The sequence below is a fragment of the Heloderma suspectum genome, chromosome 4 (assembly GCF_057233095.1).
Source record: "Heloderma suspectum isolate Gila_16-S chromosome 4, 16-S_ref, whole genome shotgun sequence".
NCBI classification, from domain to species: domain Eukaryota; kingdom Metazoa; phylum Chordata; class Lepidosauria; order Squamata; family Helodermatidae; genus Heloderma; species Heloderma suspectum.
In genome coordinates, this window is record NC_139461.1 from 196026472 (window position 1) to 196040715 (window position 14244).

Sequence of the window (14244 nt, forward strand, 5' to 3'; positions counted from 1 at the left end):
TGTTTTCCAGAAGATGCTGTACAAATGGAGAAATGTTACTACAAATTAACCCCTATGTAAGTCTATTGTGGGGGACGGACGGACGACAGACAATGCCTGTCAAACTCCTGCTGAGCACTCATTTAAAATTTAAACTCCTATAAATAAGCAATTTCTTGCCCCTTCTACCTTAAAATTGGCACAAATTTTATCCTTAAACCTGTTTTAAACCGCCCAGAGAGCTTCAGCTATGGGGTGGTATAGAAATGTAATTAATAGTAATAGTAATAAAAATAAATAAGCCCACATCTCCTTCACTGCCACGTTTCAGATCAGTCTGTTGAGCTGTTTTCTCAGTATGTCATAGAACGTGCTCTCTCTTGCCCCAATTTCTGGTTATAATGGCATAATGTGATTCAGCCAACTCACCCTTAACATAGGTCCGCTACATGGCCCTATAATAAGTGCAGCCTCACAAGCAAATATTTTTACTGTGAGCATTTATTGTGCAATGATGCTTTGCCTCATTCACAGAATTTTATGGAGGAGTCCAGACATCAACTTTTCCATCTGTAACCTTCCCATCTTTTCCTACTGCTTCTTCCAGACTTTTTCTTAACATACTAAAAAATGTTAAGGGGAAAAGATGGAATCACTGCACAGTTTCTTGATTGGTAGCACTAGGAACCATCCTTTTGGAAGCACCCTAAGTCTGGATCCACCCATAATGTATAGCCCATGCCTTCAACTTAAACTGATCTCAAACATACTTTCAACAAACATGTAAGAGAAGTTAGTATTCATTTCTCATATTGTAGTTGGGTTACTGGGGCTGAGAAACTTGTGGAATAATGCCACCAAATGAGTCCATGCCAAAAGTGAAATTTTAACCACACGCTTCCTGGTAAAGCTCCATCTCTTACAGTGCAACCCTATACTCAGAAGTAAGACCTATTGAGTTCAGTGGGGCTTTCTTCCAGGTTAATGGCTATAGGATAGTAGCCTCAGCCATTACACGGCATGCTTCACATCTGATGCATGCATTTTATACTCATGTATCATTTCTGAGTACAAAAATAATCCTGCACCAAGTGGTCCTTGGTTGTATGAAATATTGATATTACTCAAGTTTTCCTTGAGAGCAGATAAAACTTACTGAAGTTCTTGTGAATATTTCAGTTGATGCTCAGTTGATTATTGCTTTTGGATGTTTTTCAGAGACCGAGGGAATCTCATTTAGGATTCAGACCAGCGTGGAAGGACCTTTGGGCACAGATGTATTGTTAAAACTGTTGTTTCATTTACCGATCAGTTACCCGACAAGCCTGCCAAACATCTCTGTTAACTCTGAGCAGCTTACAAGGACACAGTGTATGGCTGTGAGAGGGAGATTACTCGAGGAAGCAAAGAGACATTTTTCACAACCCATGGTACATGAGCTGATTCTCTGGATACAGCAGCATCTTAAGCATGTTGTTGAGCAAGCCGGAACCTCAGGCTGCTGTGCCGGGAAAAGTACTCTATCAACAGATGCAGCTGAGGATGATGGCATTTGGACTGTCTTTTTGCATTTAGATCATATGAGAGCTAAGGGGAAATATGTCAAAACAGTGGAAAAATGGTGCACAGATCTAAAGCTGACTGGAAGACTGATGTTCATGGGCAAGATGATTCTGATTCTTCTCCAAGGAGACAGAAGGAGTATTAAGGTGCAAACACTTTTCTGGGTTACCAGTTTTGTTGCTCAGTAGCAGAGATAACTATGTCTCCGGATATGTTCTATGTTTGGGTTTTTTGTTTGTTTAGTAGTATTAACCAACACAAAACTGGCTGATCATTAGTAGTACAGTATTGTCTCTTTTGTTTTTAGTTTTGTCTCTGACTTGAAAAACAGTGTCCTATCTTGGTCCCTCACTTCCCACCTCCGAAACCCCCCATTATATTTAGCAGAGTATTTAGCATGAGGTTAATAGGGGTCCGGCCAGCAATGTTTTCAATTAAGGAAGGGCAACCAGCCATATTAGTACCACCTACTGAATTCCTCCTCAGGCAAAGAGCTGCTTTCATCCCCTCTTCTCCAGAGTCAACAGCAACAGTGGGTTTGGCAGAGTTCTCTTGGCAGAGTTCTCTTGTGAGTTCTCTCAGCTGCTTCCTGCCATTTGCCTCTGTTTGCCTCCCATCTGGGAGTGATCAGCTGAGGTGCATGATGGGAGAACTCTGGCAGAACTTCTGTGGCAATTGACACTAAGGAGAAAGGGTGTCTTTGCCAGTGTCTTTGCTCAGGAAAAAGTTGCTATAGTAAGAGTCCTTGAGGTCAGGGAATGAGCTGGATTTCAGGTGAGAAGTTGCTGGGAAATCAGGCCTTCCAATTGCTTATCCCTGTTATAGGGTTGGAGGGAAAGATGATCTTAAGAGTTACCCAATGTAACAAACTATATATACCCCCAGTCCAGAGAATCATGGAAGCAGCTGAAAGCTGAGACTGCTGTTGTGCCAGCTGGTAACCAATGCCTGAGTGGACATAGACCACAACATACCTTTTATATGATAGTGCATGGGGATGAATTATGGCAAATTTGGTATTTTGTCTTCATGCAACGGGTTTTGCAAACCCATGGTAGAAACCTGTTCTTTCCGCCTCACACAATTGATGTTATTTATATTAGGATGAATAGCAGCAATCCTACACATAACTAGGATTTTTGTAGGGAGAAATACCTGGGTAAAATCCAACATAAGTCCTACTTAGAACAGACCCACTGAAATGGATGGGACTTAAGTTAGTCATGACTATGGGGTCTGCTCTATGGACTTATGTTGGATTTTACCCCATGTAACCCAAGAGGCACAAAAGCCGAACAGCTGTGTAAATGGCTCATAAATTTTCACTCTTGTCAGTATGACATTTTGTATTTCTTTTTTAACACCACCTTGAGTGATCACTTTGCATCCCTAGTGGCCCTAAGGAACCATGCAGTTTATTATTATTACCATTCAGTAATATGGCCCTTCCTCCAAAGCGTTTGGAATATTTGATCCTGCCCACAACATTTAGTGATAGTAACTGGCTCCAGTGATGAGTATCATAGGTGAATGGAGACTTGAACCCTGGTTTCCCTGACCAAGGCTAATAGTCTAACACTACAGTTCACAATGAAGGCTGCACTCATCTGAGTAGATATATATGATCATGCTGTTTTCTATAACTGCAATCAAAACACCAATGCTTTCTTGCTTGATTTGAAAGTATTTTTCGGCTGCCTTTAAGGATGGAATCTTCCCAGCGCAACATACAAGATTAAAGAAACAGTACAAAACAATAACATTCAATAAAAAGAGCAATTGCAAATAAAACCATGTATGTTTTTATTATGTATGTCACTCTGAGAGCTTCGGCTATAGGGCGACTCATAAGTAACTCCATCTTGTCCGGATTACATCTCAGTTTATTTGTTCTCATCAATCCCAAAATCACATCCAGCCACCAGGTTCAGGAGTTCTACAGCCTCCTTAGGGTCATTAGTTGGAAAAAGGAAGTAGAGCTGAGTTTCATCTGCATATTGATGGCACTTCAGCCCAAACCTCTGAATGACTTCCCCCAGCAGTTTCTTGTAGATATTGAAAAGCACAGGAGACAAGATGGGACTTTGTGGCACTCCACAAGCCAATGGCCATAGGATGGGGCAGAAGTCCCCAAGCACCACCTTCTGAGATCATTCATCCAGGAAGGACTGGAACCACTGTAACACTGTGCCTAGGGATGCCAGGGAAATCTGGAACAGATTCAAGAGATTTCAGATTTCTATGAATTTGACCCACGAATCCCATAGCGGACCAGCATCTTGAAGTTGCATGGATTCCACAGCCTTGTGGGCTGTTCTTTAACTTTCCGGAATTGTACACAAATTTAGTCATACGAAAGTTAGTGGAAAATACTAAGGCCAATATATTAGCCTTAAAAGAAAACCAACCTAACATTTTATACATCTCTGATCTCTCTGTAGCTTCTGCTGTGTAGAACTAGGAAAAATATGCAAAATATTATGTACCAGTGAAAGTTATGTAAATTTCATCAGACATTTTTGCATACTTTTCTGAAGAGGAAAAAAAATCTGATTCCATCAATGAGTAGAAGATGGAATGAAAGATGCCTGATAATCCGCAAAACACATATAAAACAGATTAAACAAAATCTGTATATCCCTAACTGTGTCCCCCTAGGTCCAACCCAGATAAATGATCCAGAAGGGATATGATGGTTGATAGAATCAAAAACCATTGAGAAGTCCAGGTGAACCAACAGAATCACACTCCTCCCAGCTATTCCCTGATGTAAGTCATCTCTAGGACAACCAAGGCTCTTTCTGTCCCCAAACCAGGCCTGAATCAGATTGGAATGGATACAAATCATCATCGTCAACCAACACCTGCTTGCATTGGTCCCAAAGCAATGCAAGATTTGATTTTCTAAGTTTATTCTTTCATTTTTTGTCCCGTTATTTGTCCCTAGGATGTCATTTGCCAATATTTTAGAAGAACCCTGGATCCTTTATCATTTCAGCACTTAATCTCTTGTGACTCATATATATACTATCATTTGCTATCATAACCTGTGTATGTTTTTGATGTTTGTTAACAAGTCCAAATCACGTGGCCAAGCCACGCAACAGACGGTGCTATGGGCAAGACGTCCATGCTGTACTAGATGTAATGACCTTGCATTTTTCCAGGTAGTGGGTGGGACGAGCTTGCAGGAAATCATGGCGGCCAAACATACCTTTGCAGTTTATACCTTAAGGGAAAAAAATACGGATATACATCAAGGGCAGAAGAGACAGACATTTTTAATATCCATTGTGGTGGACTATGGGCAGTATTGTCGAGAAAGTAGTTATGCAAATCTATTTGTATCTAACCTGAAATAACACTATGGAAATTGAATGAACTGGAGCAGAACTACTGACTTCAGATGCAAGCTTTCTAGTTTAAGAGGTTTGTAGGTTATGGAATTTATATATGGGTTGCAGGTTCATTCATAGATTTGGATGCAGCTCCGCTTCTTATGTGGCAAACATGACTGAAGCATGTACACCAGTGTGCTTCCCACACAAACTTGTGAAGTCTCTTCCCAGACACATGTACCCAGGTGTATGTCTTCCACGCTTTACATGGAAACATAAGTGCAACACTGGTGTATGCATGCAGCAGTCGTGTTTCCTGCCAAAAATATAGACCTGCCTTTAATAGAAGAAGCAAGCCGAGACTTACTGATTTCAACAAAGTCTACAAATATTTAGGATGAGTTCCCCCCTCCTTTTTTATTATTTTCCAGCAATAATCTTTTAACAACAGGCTCTTTTGGATGACATTTCATATTCTGATGTTGGGTTGTGGTGTTTTTGTGTGTGTGTGATTTAGGAATATCTTATTCTTCAAAAAACTAGCAAGGTGGACGTGGATTCAAGTGGAAAGAAGTGTAAAGAGAAAATGATTAGCGTGCTCTCTGAAACAAAAGCACAGGCAGAACACAGAAGGTATAATTTAGTATTGTTTCAGCTAGAAAAGCAGCTTTGAATTGATAATTACATTCTGACACAGAAGTAGGCATATTCATGAAGTCTCTCTTGTACAACATAGGTTTCAAGCATTTGAAGTCAAAGAGTATTCAACGCTGGATGAGCTACAAAATGAATTTGTGGCAGCAGGACTTGCAGAATTGTTCAGTGAGTTTGTGCTGTCTCGGTTAAAGTAATTCTGAAGCAAACGCATATGGCTGTGACTAAAACTGTCATTGAACGTATCAAATGGATGCTGAGAGAAGATAAAATGAAAGGTTTTGGTGGTGAACAGCTCCCAAAGCTTCTCCACAGCAAAATGTCAGAAAAAGCCATCTCCTTTGCAAGAAACAAAAGGCAGTTCTCCTCACACTCAGAACAGATTATATTTTTGACTGTGTGCCTTGACAACTTTTGCTGGGAACTGCTGAGTTTTTTAACAGTTGATATTTAAGAACTGTAGGTCAGATGTGAAGGATGATGGAGAAATCACTGTTTTCTCTGCGATTTGGGTGGAAGTGTTACAATTATTTCTCATTCTCCTGTAATTAAATTATATTTTAAAGAAATGTGTTTTCAGTGTGACATTTGTGATTCTGATTATGCTACTTTGAAAGCTATATAGGAACCTATTTTTCTTTCTACTATATTTTCAAAAAGTAATATTGAGAATAAATAACATTGTATTTCATTTTACCTCATTCAGCTCCCAACTAGGTTAATTTGTTAATTGAATGAGATGTCATATATGTAAAGTTTAGACCATTTAAAGTTTTACTTGCTCCATTTTAAAGTTTGGGAAATTGAGGTAAAATAATGGTAAAATAGTTTCCCACAGGTCACTTTTGTTGTCTTTTATAATCACATTTGAAGTTCCCATCAATATGATTATGACGTTTTAATTTGCTTTTGTTTTTCCTCTACAGTTTTTCACCAATGATCCAGTTTTACAGGATAAATCCAAGATTATGTGAGTGAACTTTTGCTCACACAGTGGGAGTTGACCTTCTTCTCCTTCCCCCTGCCCACCACCCAGATCTGCTCTGGAAGGTCCTCCAACCCTCTGAAGCAGATTTGGGGTGTGGGGAGGGGAAATTAGATACAGAAGTGGTATTCCACTAGTGGAAGGACATCAGTGGATACAACCGAAGATCTGACCACTTCTTTCCAGATGTCCTGCAGTGTTCTTAAACTGAAGACAAGCCCCATCACCTGTTCACCCAAATTCATTTCCTTCATACTTTTTTTTGTCTCAGCCAGACTACGCTCCTGAATTTAGTGTTATAATTGTGTATGTGGGCACATGTAGACAAATGTGAAAAGGATTCTACTGGCAACCTAGTTTGATTGTGGCCATACTTTTTCCAGCACCAATAATAATAATAATAATAATAATAATAATAATAATGGCAATGGCTGCTGTCTCAATTCATATACCAGCCTTTCCCAGCTTGGTGACCTGCAGATGTTCTGGACTACAACTCCCAGCATTCCTGACCATTGGCCATTCAGGCTGGCATTGATGGCAGTTGAAATCCAAAACATGTGGAGGGCACCAGGTCGGGGAAGGCTAGCGTGTTTTATAGAGATGTGGTTAGGTAAGAGACTACCAGCATAAAGTGTAGCAGTGCTATGCAGAATAAAGTCTTGAAGTTTTATTTAAAAAAAAAATTGAACTGGCTTTTCAAATTGTTGACAACAGAGGTAAACATATGAGAAGCTGCCTTGTGCTGGGGCAAATCATTGGTAGTGTTTTCCCAAGGTCTCAAAGATCTTTTCCAACCCTCCTACCTGAAATTCTATAACTGGGAATGCTAGTGTTGAACCTTGGACTTTCTGCATGCAAAGCATGTGCTCTACCACCGAGCGATGGCTCCTCTCACGTAGTGGTGGCTGTTGCCCATTGTGGTTGGTGGGGTAGAAGGCGGGGCAGAGCCAGGAGTGACAAGCTGAGCCGGGGCAAAAGTGGGTATTCCGCAGGCAGGCAGGCAGGCAGGCAGGCAGGCATTCATATACACAAGTAGCCGGGCTTTCTCTCTCTCTCACACACTCAAATCTCAGCTAATGAGATTTAACTGAACTAAAGCAGATAACACTCCAGAGTTGTGTCGGGAAGATAGACACCAACATGATTATGATTATTCAGCAAATATCAGTGTTTTCCGTTATTCATCATTAAAATGAATCTCAACTTTCTGTCTTCAGTACTGGTGCATATATCCTATCATCATCACCACCACCACCACAAGTCATTACTGCAAGGCCACTGTTTTCCAATATAGGGAGAAGATATGGCAAGTCCCATATTGGGTCAGTTAGCATGATCCATTTGTGTAAAATTAGAAGCCCATTGGTGTCTTCTGAGTCTTGGCAGGAGGGGATCCATACTCCTGGAGCGATGCTAAATAAATAAGTGTTTAGTACCAGAAGTTTAGGATGCATTATCCAAGATGTTCATATTTCTAATTCTATTGCTGGAGACCATTGTCCTGATCCAGAGGTGCTTGCTCCTTCCTGAGTGGCTAATATTGCCATTTTTTTGGTACCATCAACAACATGCTGGAGGGTTGGGGTGACTTAAGTCAATTTCTGCAGAACTGACAAAGCCCACCACTTACTCAGTAAGGTGCACCATACACTTAGATGCACATGGTAGATGCAAGACTCCTCCCGCTGCACGGTACTGTTTTATATACCATAGTGCCCAGTCGAGGCCTTCTGGTTGTGGATGGTCCTTAACATACCAGGGTGCATTTTTTCTCCCTTATGATACAAAGCAGTGCTCAAATGCATGCAGTGTGGTTGAACTTCTTTGGAGTTCATCAAGCTTTAATGAGCTTTGGTTTTTTTTAATGTTCTCCATTTCAAAGCATATGGTAGATGTCAGTTTAATCCACACTTGCGTATTTAATGAAACAACAGTAACCCGCCCAAAAAACTCTTTATAAGTATATGTGGTAGACTGTTTTGTCTACCAATTTGTATGATTTTGAAACAGCTTTTCAACATCAAATTTATATCTTGTGTGTTTCAACATCTGCCTTTGTGACACTCAAGAGACAACAACAAACAACAAGTGCATAGAATGTTTAAAGGAAAGGGCTTCTGCATGAAATGACCATGTGGCCATGACACCTCTGCTGGTTTTTCAAAACCTTTTTCAGCCCAAGGTCAGAATTTAGTTTTGGAGAAGCTCTCGGGGACCACATTCCAGTGGTGGGTGGGGACAAAGGGCTTGTTCACATGGAGCTTTTATCCTGCTATTGAGATTGCTCACTCATGGAAGTTTGTGGGCCCTTTAAATGACGTCGTGAACCTCCAGGGCGTTTCCTGCGCTAAATGACTTATTCCATTGTTGAATAGATCGGAGATAGTGAGCTATCTAATTACCCTGCTTGTGTTTCGCTTGAGTTCCCTCCGTGAAAAAGGAAAAGCCACAAGAAGATGAGCTAGACCAATGAAACATATGGAAGACTCCAGTAAGGGGGAGAAGGAAGCACGTCGTTGTCATCATCATCATGGCGATCACTCGTGACCGAGTAAGATTGTTTTCCAGAGATAGAGTATTAGCAGTGGGTCTGCAGGTGGCTGTGAAGGCCAATTCTGGATCTACACATCCTCCCACAGTGAGGACATAGGTTTCCAGGTGGAAGGCAGTCACAATGAGCGTTGGCTTGACGTGCCTTCCGCTGAGCTCGTTTCTCCCTTTCGCTCTGTACTCGTGCTTCGTCAAAGTCCATAGTGCCTTTAATATAGGCTGACCTCCAGTTGGAACGCTCATGGGTTAGAGCTTCCCAGTTCTCAATGCTTATGTTACATTTTTTTAGATTAGCTTTAAGAACACCTTTAAATCTCTTTTGCTGTCCACCAATATTCCGTTTTCCATTCATAAGTTGGGAATAGAGTAGCTGCTTTGGAAGACAATAATCAGGCATTCGAACAACACGGCCGATCCAGCGAAGTTGATGTTGGAGAATCATTGTTTCAATTCTGGTGGTCTTTGCTTCTTCCAGTACGCTGACATTTGTCCGTCTGTCTTCCCAAGTAATTTGCAGAATTTTTGGAGGCAGCGTTGGTGGAAACTTTCAAGAAGTTGGGAGTGGCGTTTATAGATGGTCCATGTTTCGCAGGCATACAATAAGGTCAGTAGTACAATGGCTTTGTAAACAAGCATTTTTGTCTCCCTGCAAATGTCCCGATCCTTGAACACTCTACACTTCATTCAGGAGAATGCTACACTCACAGAGCTCAGGCGATGCTGAATTTCAGCGTCAATGTTGGCTTTTGTGGAGAGATGGCTGCCAAGATAAGAAAAGTGATCGACATTTTCCAGCATCACACTGTTAAGCTGGATTGATGGCACTACAGAGGGATTGATTTGTGCTTGCTGGTAAAGCACTTTGGGTTTTTTTTGATGTTAAGCGAGAGGCTGAGCTTTTCATATGCTTCTGTGAAGAAGTTTAGGATAGTTTGGAGATCTTCCTCTGAGTATGTGCAGATTACGTTATCATCAGCATATTGAAGTTCTATGACAGAGGTTGTAATTACCTTACTTTTTGCTTTCAGCCTACTAAGATTTTAAAGTTTTCCATCTGTTCGATATATGATTTCTACACTAGTGGGAAGTTTCCCTTCAACAAGGTGTAGAATCATAGCGATGAAGATAGCAAATAAGGTTGGAGCAATGACGCATCCCTGTTTAACGCCTGATCCCACTTTGAATGGATGACTTTGAGAGCCATTGTTATCCAAGATTGTTGCCATCATGGAGGAGCTGCAAAATGTTCACAAATTTATTAGGGCATCTGGTTTTCAGAAGGATGGTCCAGAGAGCAGTATGGTTTACCGTATCAAAGGCCTTGGTCAGATCAATAAACGTAATGCACAGGGGTTGGTTTTGCTCCCTGCATTTTTCTTGGAGCTGTCGTGCAGTGAAGATCATATCCACTGTCCCCCTGGAGGGGCAGAAGCCATTTTGGGATTCAGGGAGATCCTGCATTTAAAACGGAAGCAGAAAGCCCTGCTTTAAATGTGGGATTTTAGGCTGGTGTAGAGATGTTCAAAGGCAAGGGGGCAGGACCCAAGGCAAAATATGGATGGGGCCAAAATACAGAATATTGCAGCTTGAAGCTCTTACTGCCCAGTCACTCGCCCTTGGGAGAGGCATTTCAACCTTTGAGAATGGGGGGAAAATGCAGAAAATTTGGAAAACCACCAAATGATTGGCAGTTGGGGGAAAGGGGGGTGGAGTCAGGGGAAAGGTGTCTGGCCTTCTGGTGAACCCCAGAGATCCTGACTGGAGCCTCAAGAGGGCTGGATTTTGCCTCTGGACCTGAGGTTCCCCACACCTGCTTTGATGCAAGGTTGGGGCTTGTATCTCTGTCTTAAAGTTGGTGGGCTGCTTCACATTTACACTTCAAAAGATATCCAGCTGCTTTCTTCCCTCCATCTGCCCTGATCTAAACTCCATTGCCAGAGCCTGTTCAAGATGGATGTGTCCAATTGTGCTAGATTTTCAAAAGATGTCCCTTACAAGGAGTATCACCACTCTATATGATGTTCTTGTGTGAGAGGCAGATCCCTGCATGGCATCTTTGGGAGAAAGCTATGATGGCTAAACCTATTTAATTGTGTAGTGTATGCATTCCATCAGTCTCTCAAATACAATCTTTCAATTGTCACAGCACAAAGCTTCTCCTCCCCATGTATTCATGTGCGCACATGTATGTGGGTATTTTATTTTTATTTATTTTATTTACTTCATTTCTATACTGCCCAATAGCTGAAGCTCTGGGCGGTTCACAAAAATTAAAACTACAGAGTGCAGCATAAAACAATATAGAATATGAAAGCTTAAAACCACAATATAACAGTACAACCAGAATAAAACCTAGCAGCAATGCAGAGATTTAAAATACAGATTTAAAACACCAGAGCTAAAAGATTAGGAAGCTAAAATACTAAAATAGTGGGAGAATAAAAAGGTCTTCACCTGGCGCTGTAAGGAGAACAATGTATAGTAGGTGTAGGTGCCAGGCGAACCTCTCTAGGGAGCTCATTCCCGAGTTGGGGTGCCACAGCAGAAAAGTCCCTCTTCCTGGTAGCCACCCTCCCCTTTGGTGGGAGCTCCCGGAGAAGGACCCCTGAAGAATAAATAAATAAATAAGATGATCCTAGAGTCTGGGCAGGCACATATGGGAGGAGGCGATCCTTCAGATAACCTGGCCCCAAGCCATTTATGGCTTTGAATGTTAATGCCAGCATTTTGAATTGGGCCTGGAAACAGGCTGGCAGCCAGTGCAGCTGGAAAAGTACTGGCATAATGTGATCTCGTTGGCCAGTCCCTGTTAACAATCTTGCTGCCCTATTTTGGACTAGCTGAAGTTTTCGGACTGTTTTCAAAGGCAGCCCCACGTATAACGCATTGCAGTAATCCAGACGAGAGGTTATCAGAGCATGGATAACTGTAGCTAGGCTTCAGTTACCCACCTCACAATGATTCTATGCTGGGGTTCTCACCTCTTTCTTATGATTGTTGCATGTCTGTAGATGCCATGCAATTTAAAGCTTGTGGGTTTGCAACAAAGATCCTCCTTAAGGAGCATCTTGGCGACTACTGTTAGGAACAGTTTCGCTAGGGAGAAAAGTGCTGGAATGGATTGTCATATCCTTGTCTTTAAAGCTTTGGTGTGACATCTCAGAAGGCTCCACTCTGTCTGTGAAAAGCTAATGCTAGCCAAAGTTAGGTCATGGCAGACTCTGAGTAAAAACTGACAATTACATACTGTAGTTAAAATATTATAGAAAATGTATAAACAGCATTACAAAAGCTGATGCTATATTAGTCACTCAGATGTCTTTGAGGCTTCATTCATATTCAGACCCTGTTGCTATCAATGGCAATGGCTGATGGAAGTCCTTGCTGACTTGCCCTGTTATCACGGCTAGAGACAGAAACGTAATTCAAATTCTTTAGCATACAGGATGTGGCATTTGTACATTTGTAAATGAGCTATAATGCAAAGATGCTTGTACCAGGTTGCAACCACCTTAAAGCATCTCTTCATTCACCAGGCAAGAAGGGTTGATTACTTGTTTCAAGGAGCTTGATTATCTGTCGGGTCCAGAGATAATAACAGATGCTTTGTGCATCGATCTCCTATCACCTGCCTAATTTGTTACTCACTGTTCTTAAATTGTCTAAATCGACATATCCATTCAGCATAAGAAATGACTTGAGTTTTTCTGCTTAATTTGACATACTTTCAAAAGAGCATGACGCTGCTCAGACATCTGGAGGAGAACATCAAAACAGATGTCAACCTGATTCTATCAAAGCAAATGCTCTTGCCTCCCCATCTATCAGCCACTAACATTAAAGAGCGTGTGGACATCTTGTGTTCAGGCAAGTAGCTGACATCTTTAAGGCGGGCTAAGTTGATGGCTAATTTGCATGTACTCTAGGCATCTTTTTTTTAAAAAGGAGACACAGGCAAAACCCGTCGGCCTTATGAGCCAGAAGAACTGGAAAGGCAACAGAGTGAGAAGCTGAAATGAGAAAATGTCAGGTTTGGCACTTTGGAGGTAAGCAAGTACCAACCAGGGAGGTAGTTGAAATGGGAAGCTCTCATTCAATCAGGTAAACAGGGCAATCTGAGACCAGCAGACAGAGGGCCAAAGTAGATGTGATGTTAATCATGTCATTAGCCCTTGCATAATTTAAAAAACACCCACAAAACAGCTGCAGTGGAGTTGTGGGTGGGGTACTGGATTGGGAGTGTGGGGTTTTAATTCTATGATGGGTTTTAATTCTTTGCCCCCACCAGGATCCCGGTTGAAAGGGGGGGGCAGCCTACTATTTAATTATTTCTTCAAACCATCCAAGAAGCAATTACATGATTAATGTAACACCTAGTTTGGCCACAAAGAGTCAAACTAGAATACAAAGCTTTATAGGGCCAGATAGAGGCTATAGATAGAGAGCCCTATTGGTTCACTGAGCTGTAGTGCCACCCTCTGGTCTGCTGCAATAGTGCAACAGAAAGGCCATTGGCTCCCATCTCTGGCAAGCACACTACAGTGGCACAGAGAGTAAGGGTATCTCTACATTAACGTAAAATCCTGCAGCCCTGCTGGGCCATTTTGCTTCTGTTTCTGTGGCGCGATTAGGATTGGCTCCTTTAGATGATAAACATGACGTGGAATTGAAAATGCCCTTTCTCAGCAGCCTTGCCCGGGCTTTCTGTATTTTTCAATGAAACAGCGCCATCTAATGGCTGAGTTACCGTGGTACGCTGGCTCTACACACTGCGAAATTGCTTCAAGTTTTTTATATTCCAGTTTTTCGCCAATCTTTTTAATGGTGGGATAACCAGGAAAAACCACTGAAGATGTCCTGGAGGTTGACAGTGTCGTGTAAAGGGCCTACAAACTTCTGTGAGTGGCCAATCACGAGCACATGATAAATGCCTCATGTAGAAATGGCCTAAGATATCTGGGTCCTGCAGACAGAGTCTCTGGTTTGAGGCCCCTGGTGCCTTCCGGACCCTGGTCTGATGTGGAATCAGGAAGACATAAGACGGAGCCCAATTGGGTTCCAGTGAAAATGTACTGTGTTTGCTCAAATCCGCCTGTCTTTTCTTTCTTTTTAAACATTTCTTTTTCCTGTTCTTGCTGTTCAATACTTAATCAGGAATTAAGGAGTGATAAA

At 41.7% G+C, this 14244-nt stretch overlaps 1 protein-coding gene across 8 annotated transcripts in view; it reads left to right on the forward strand.

Annotated features, from left to right (window-relative positions):
* RWDD3 (RWD domain containing 3) overlaps positions 1–8961 on the forward strand; it is a 36546-nt gene extending 27585 nt beyond the window's left edge. For 5 of the 8 annotated variants that reach the window (XM_084851853.1, XM_084851850.1, XM_084851854.1 and 2 more), the window contains 3 exons: positions 1198–1688; positions 5398–5513; positions 5617–6096. In XM_084851853.1, the coding sequence (XP_084707979.1) occupies positions 1198–1688; positions 5398–5513; positions 5617–5731 (722 nt within the window). In that variant the 3' untranslated portion in view covers positions 5732–6096. Of the gene's footprint in view, positions 1–1197; positions 1689–5397; positions 5514–5616; positions 6230–6460; positions 7731–8897 lie in introns of those variants that run through there. The other 3 variants (XM_084851852.1, XM_084851851.1, XM_084851847.1) reach the window with 3 other exon arrangements.
* Positions 8962–14244: the final 5283 nt, after the last annotated feature.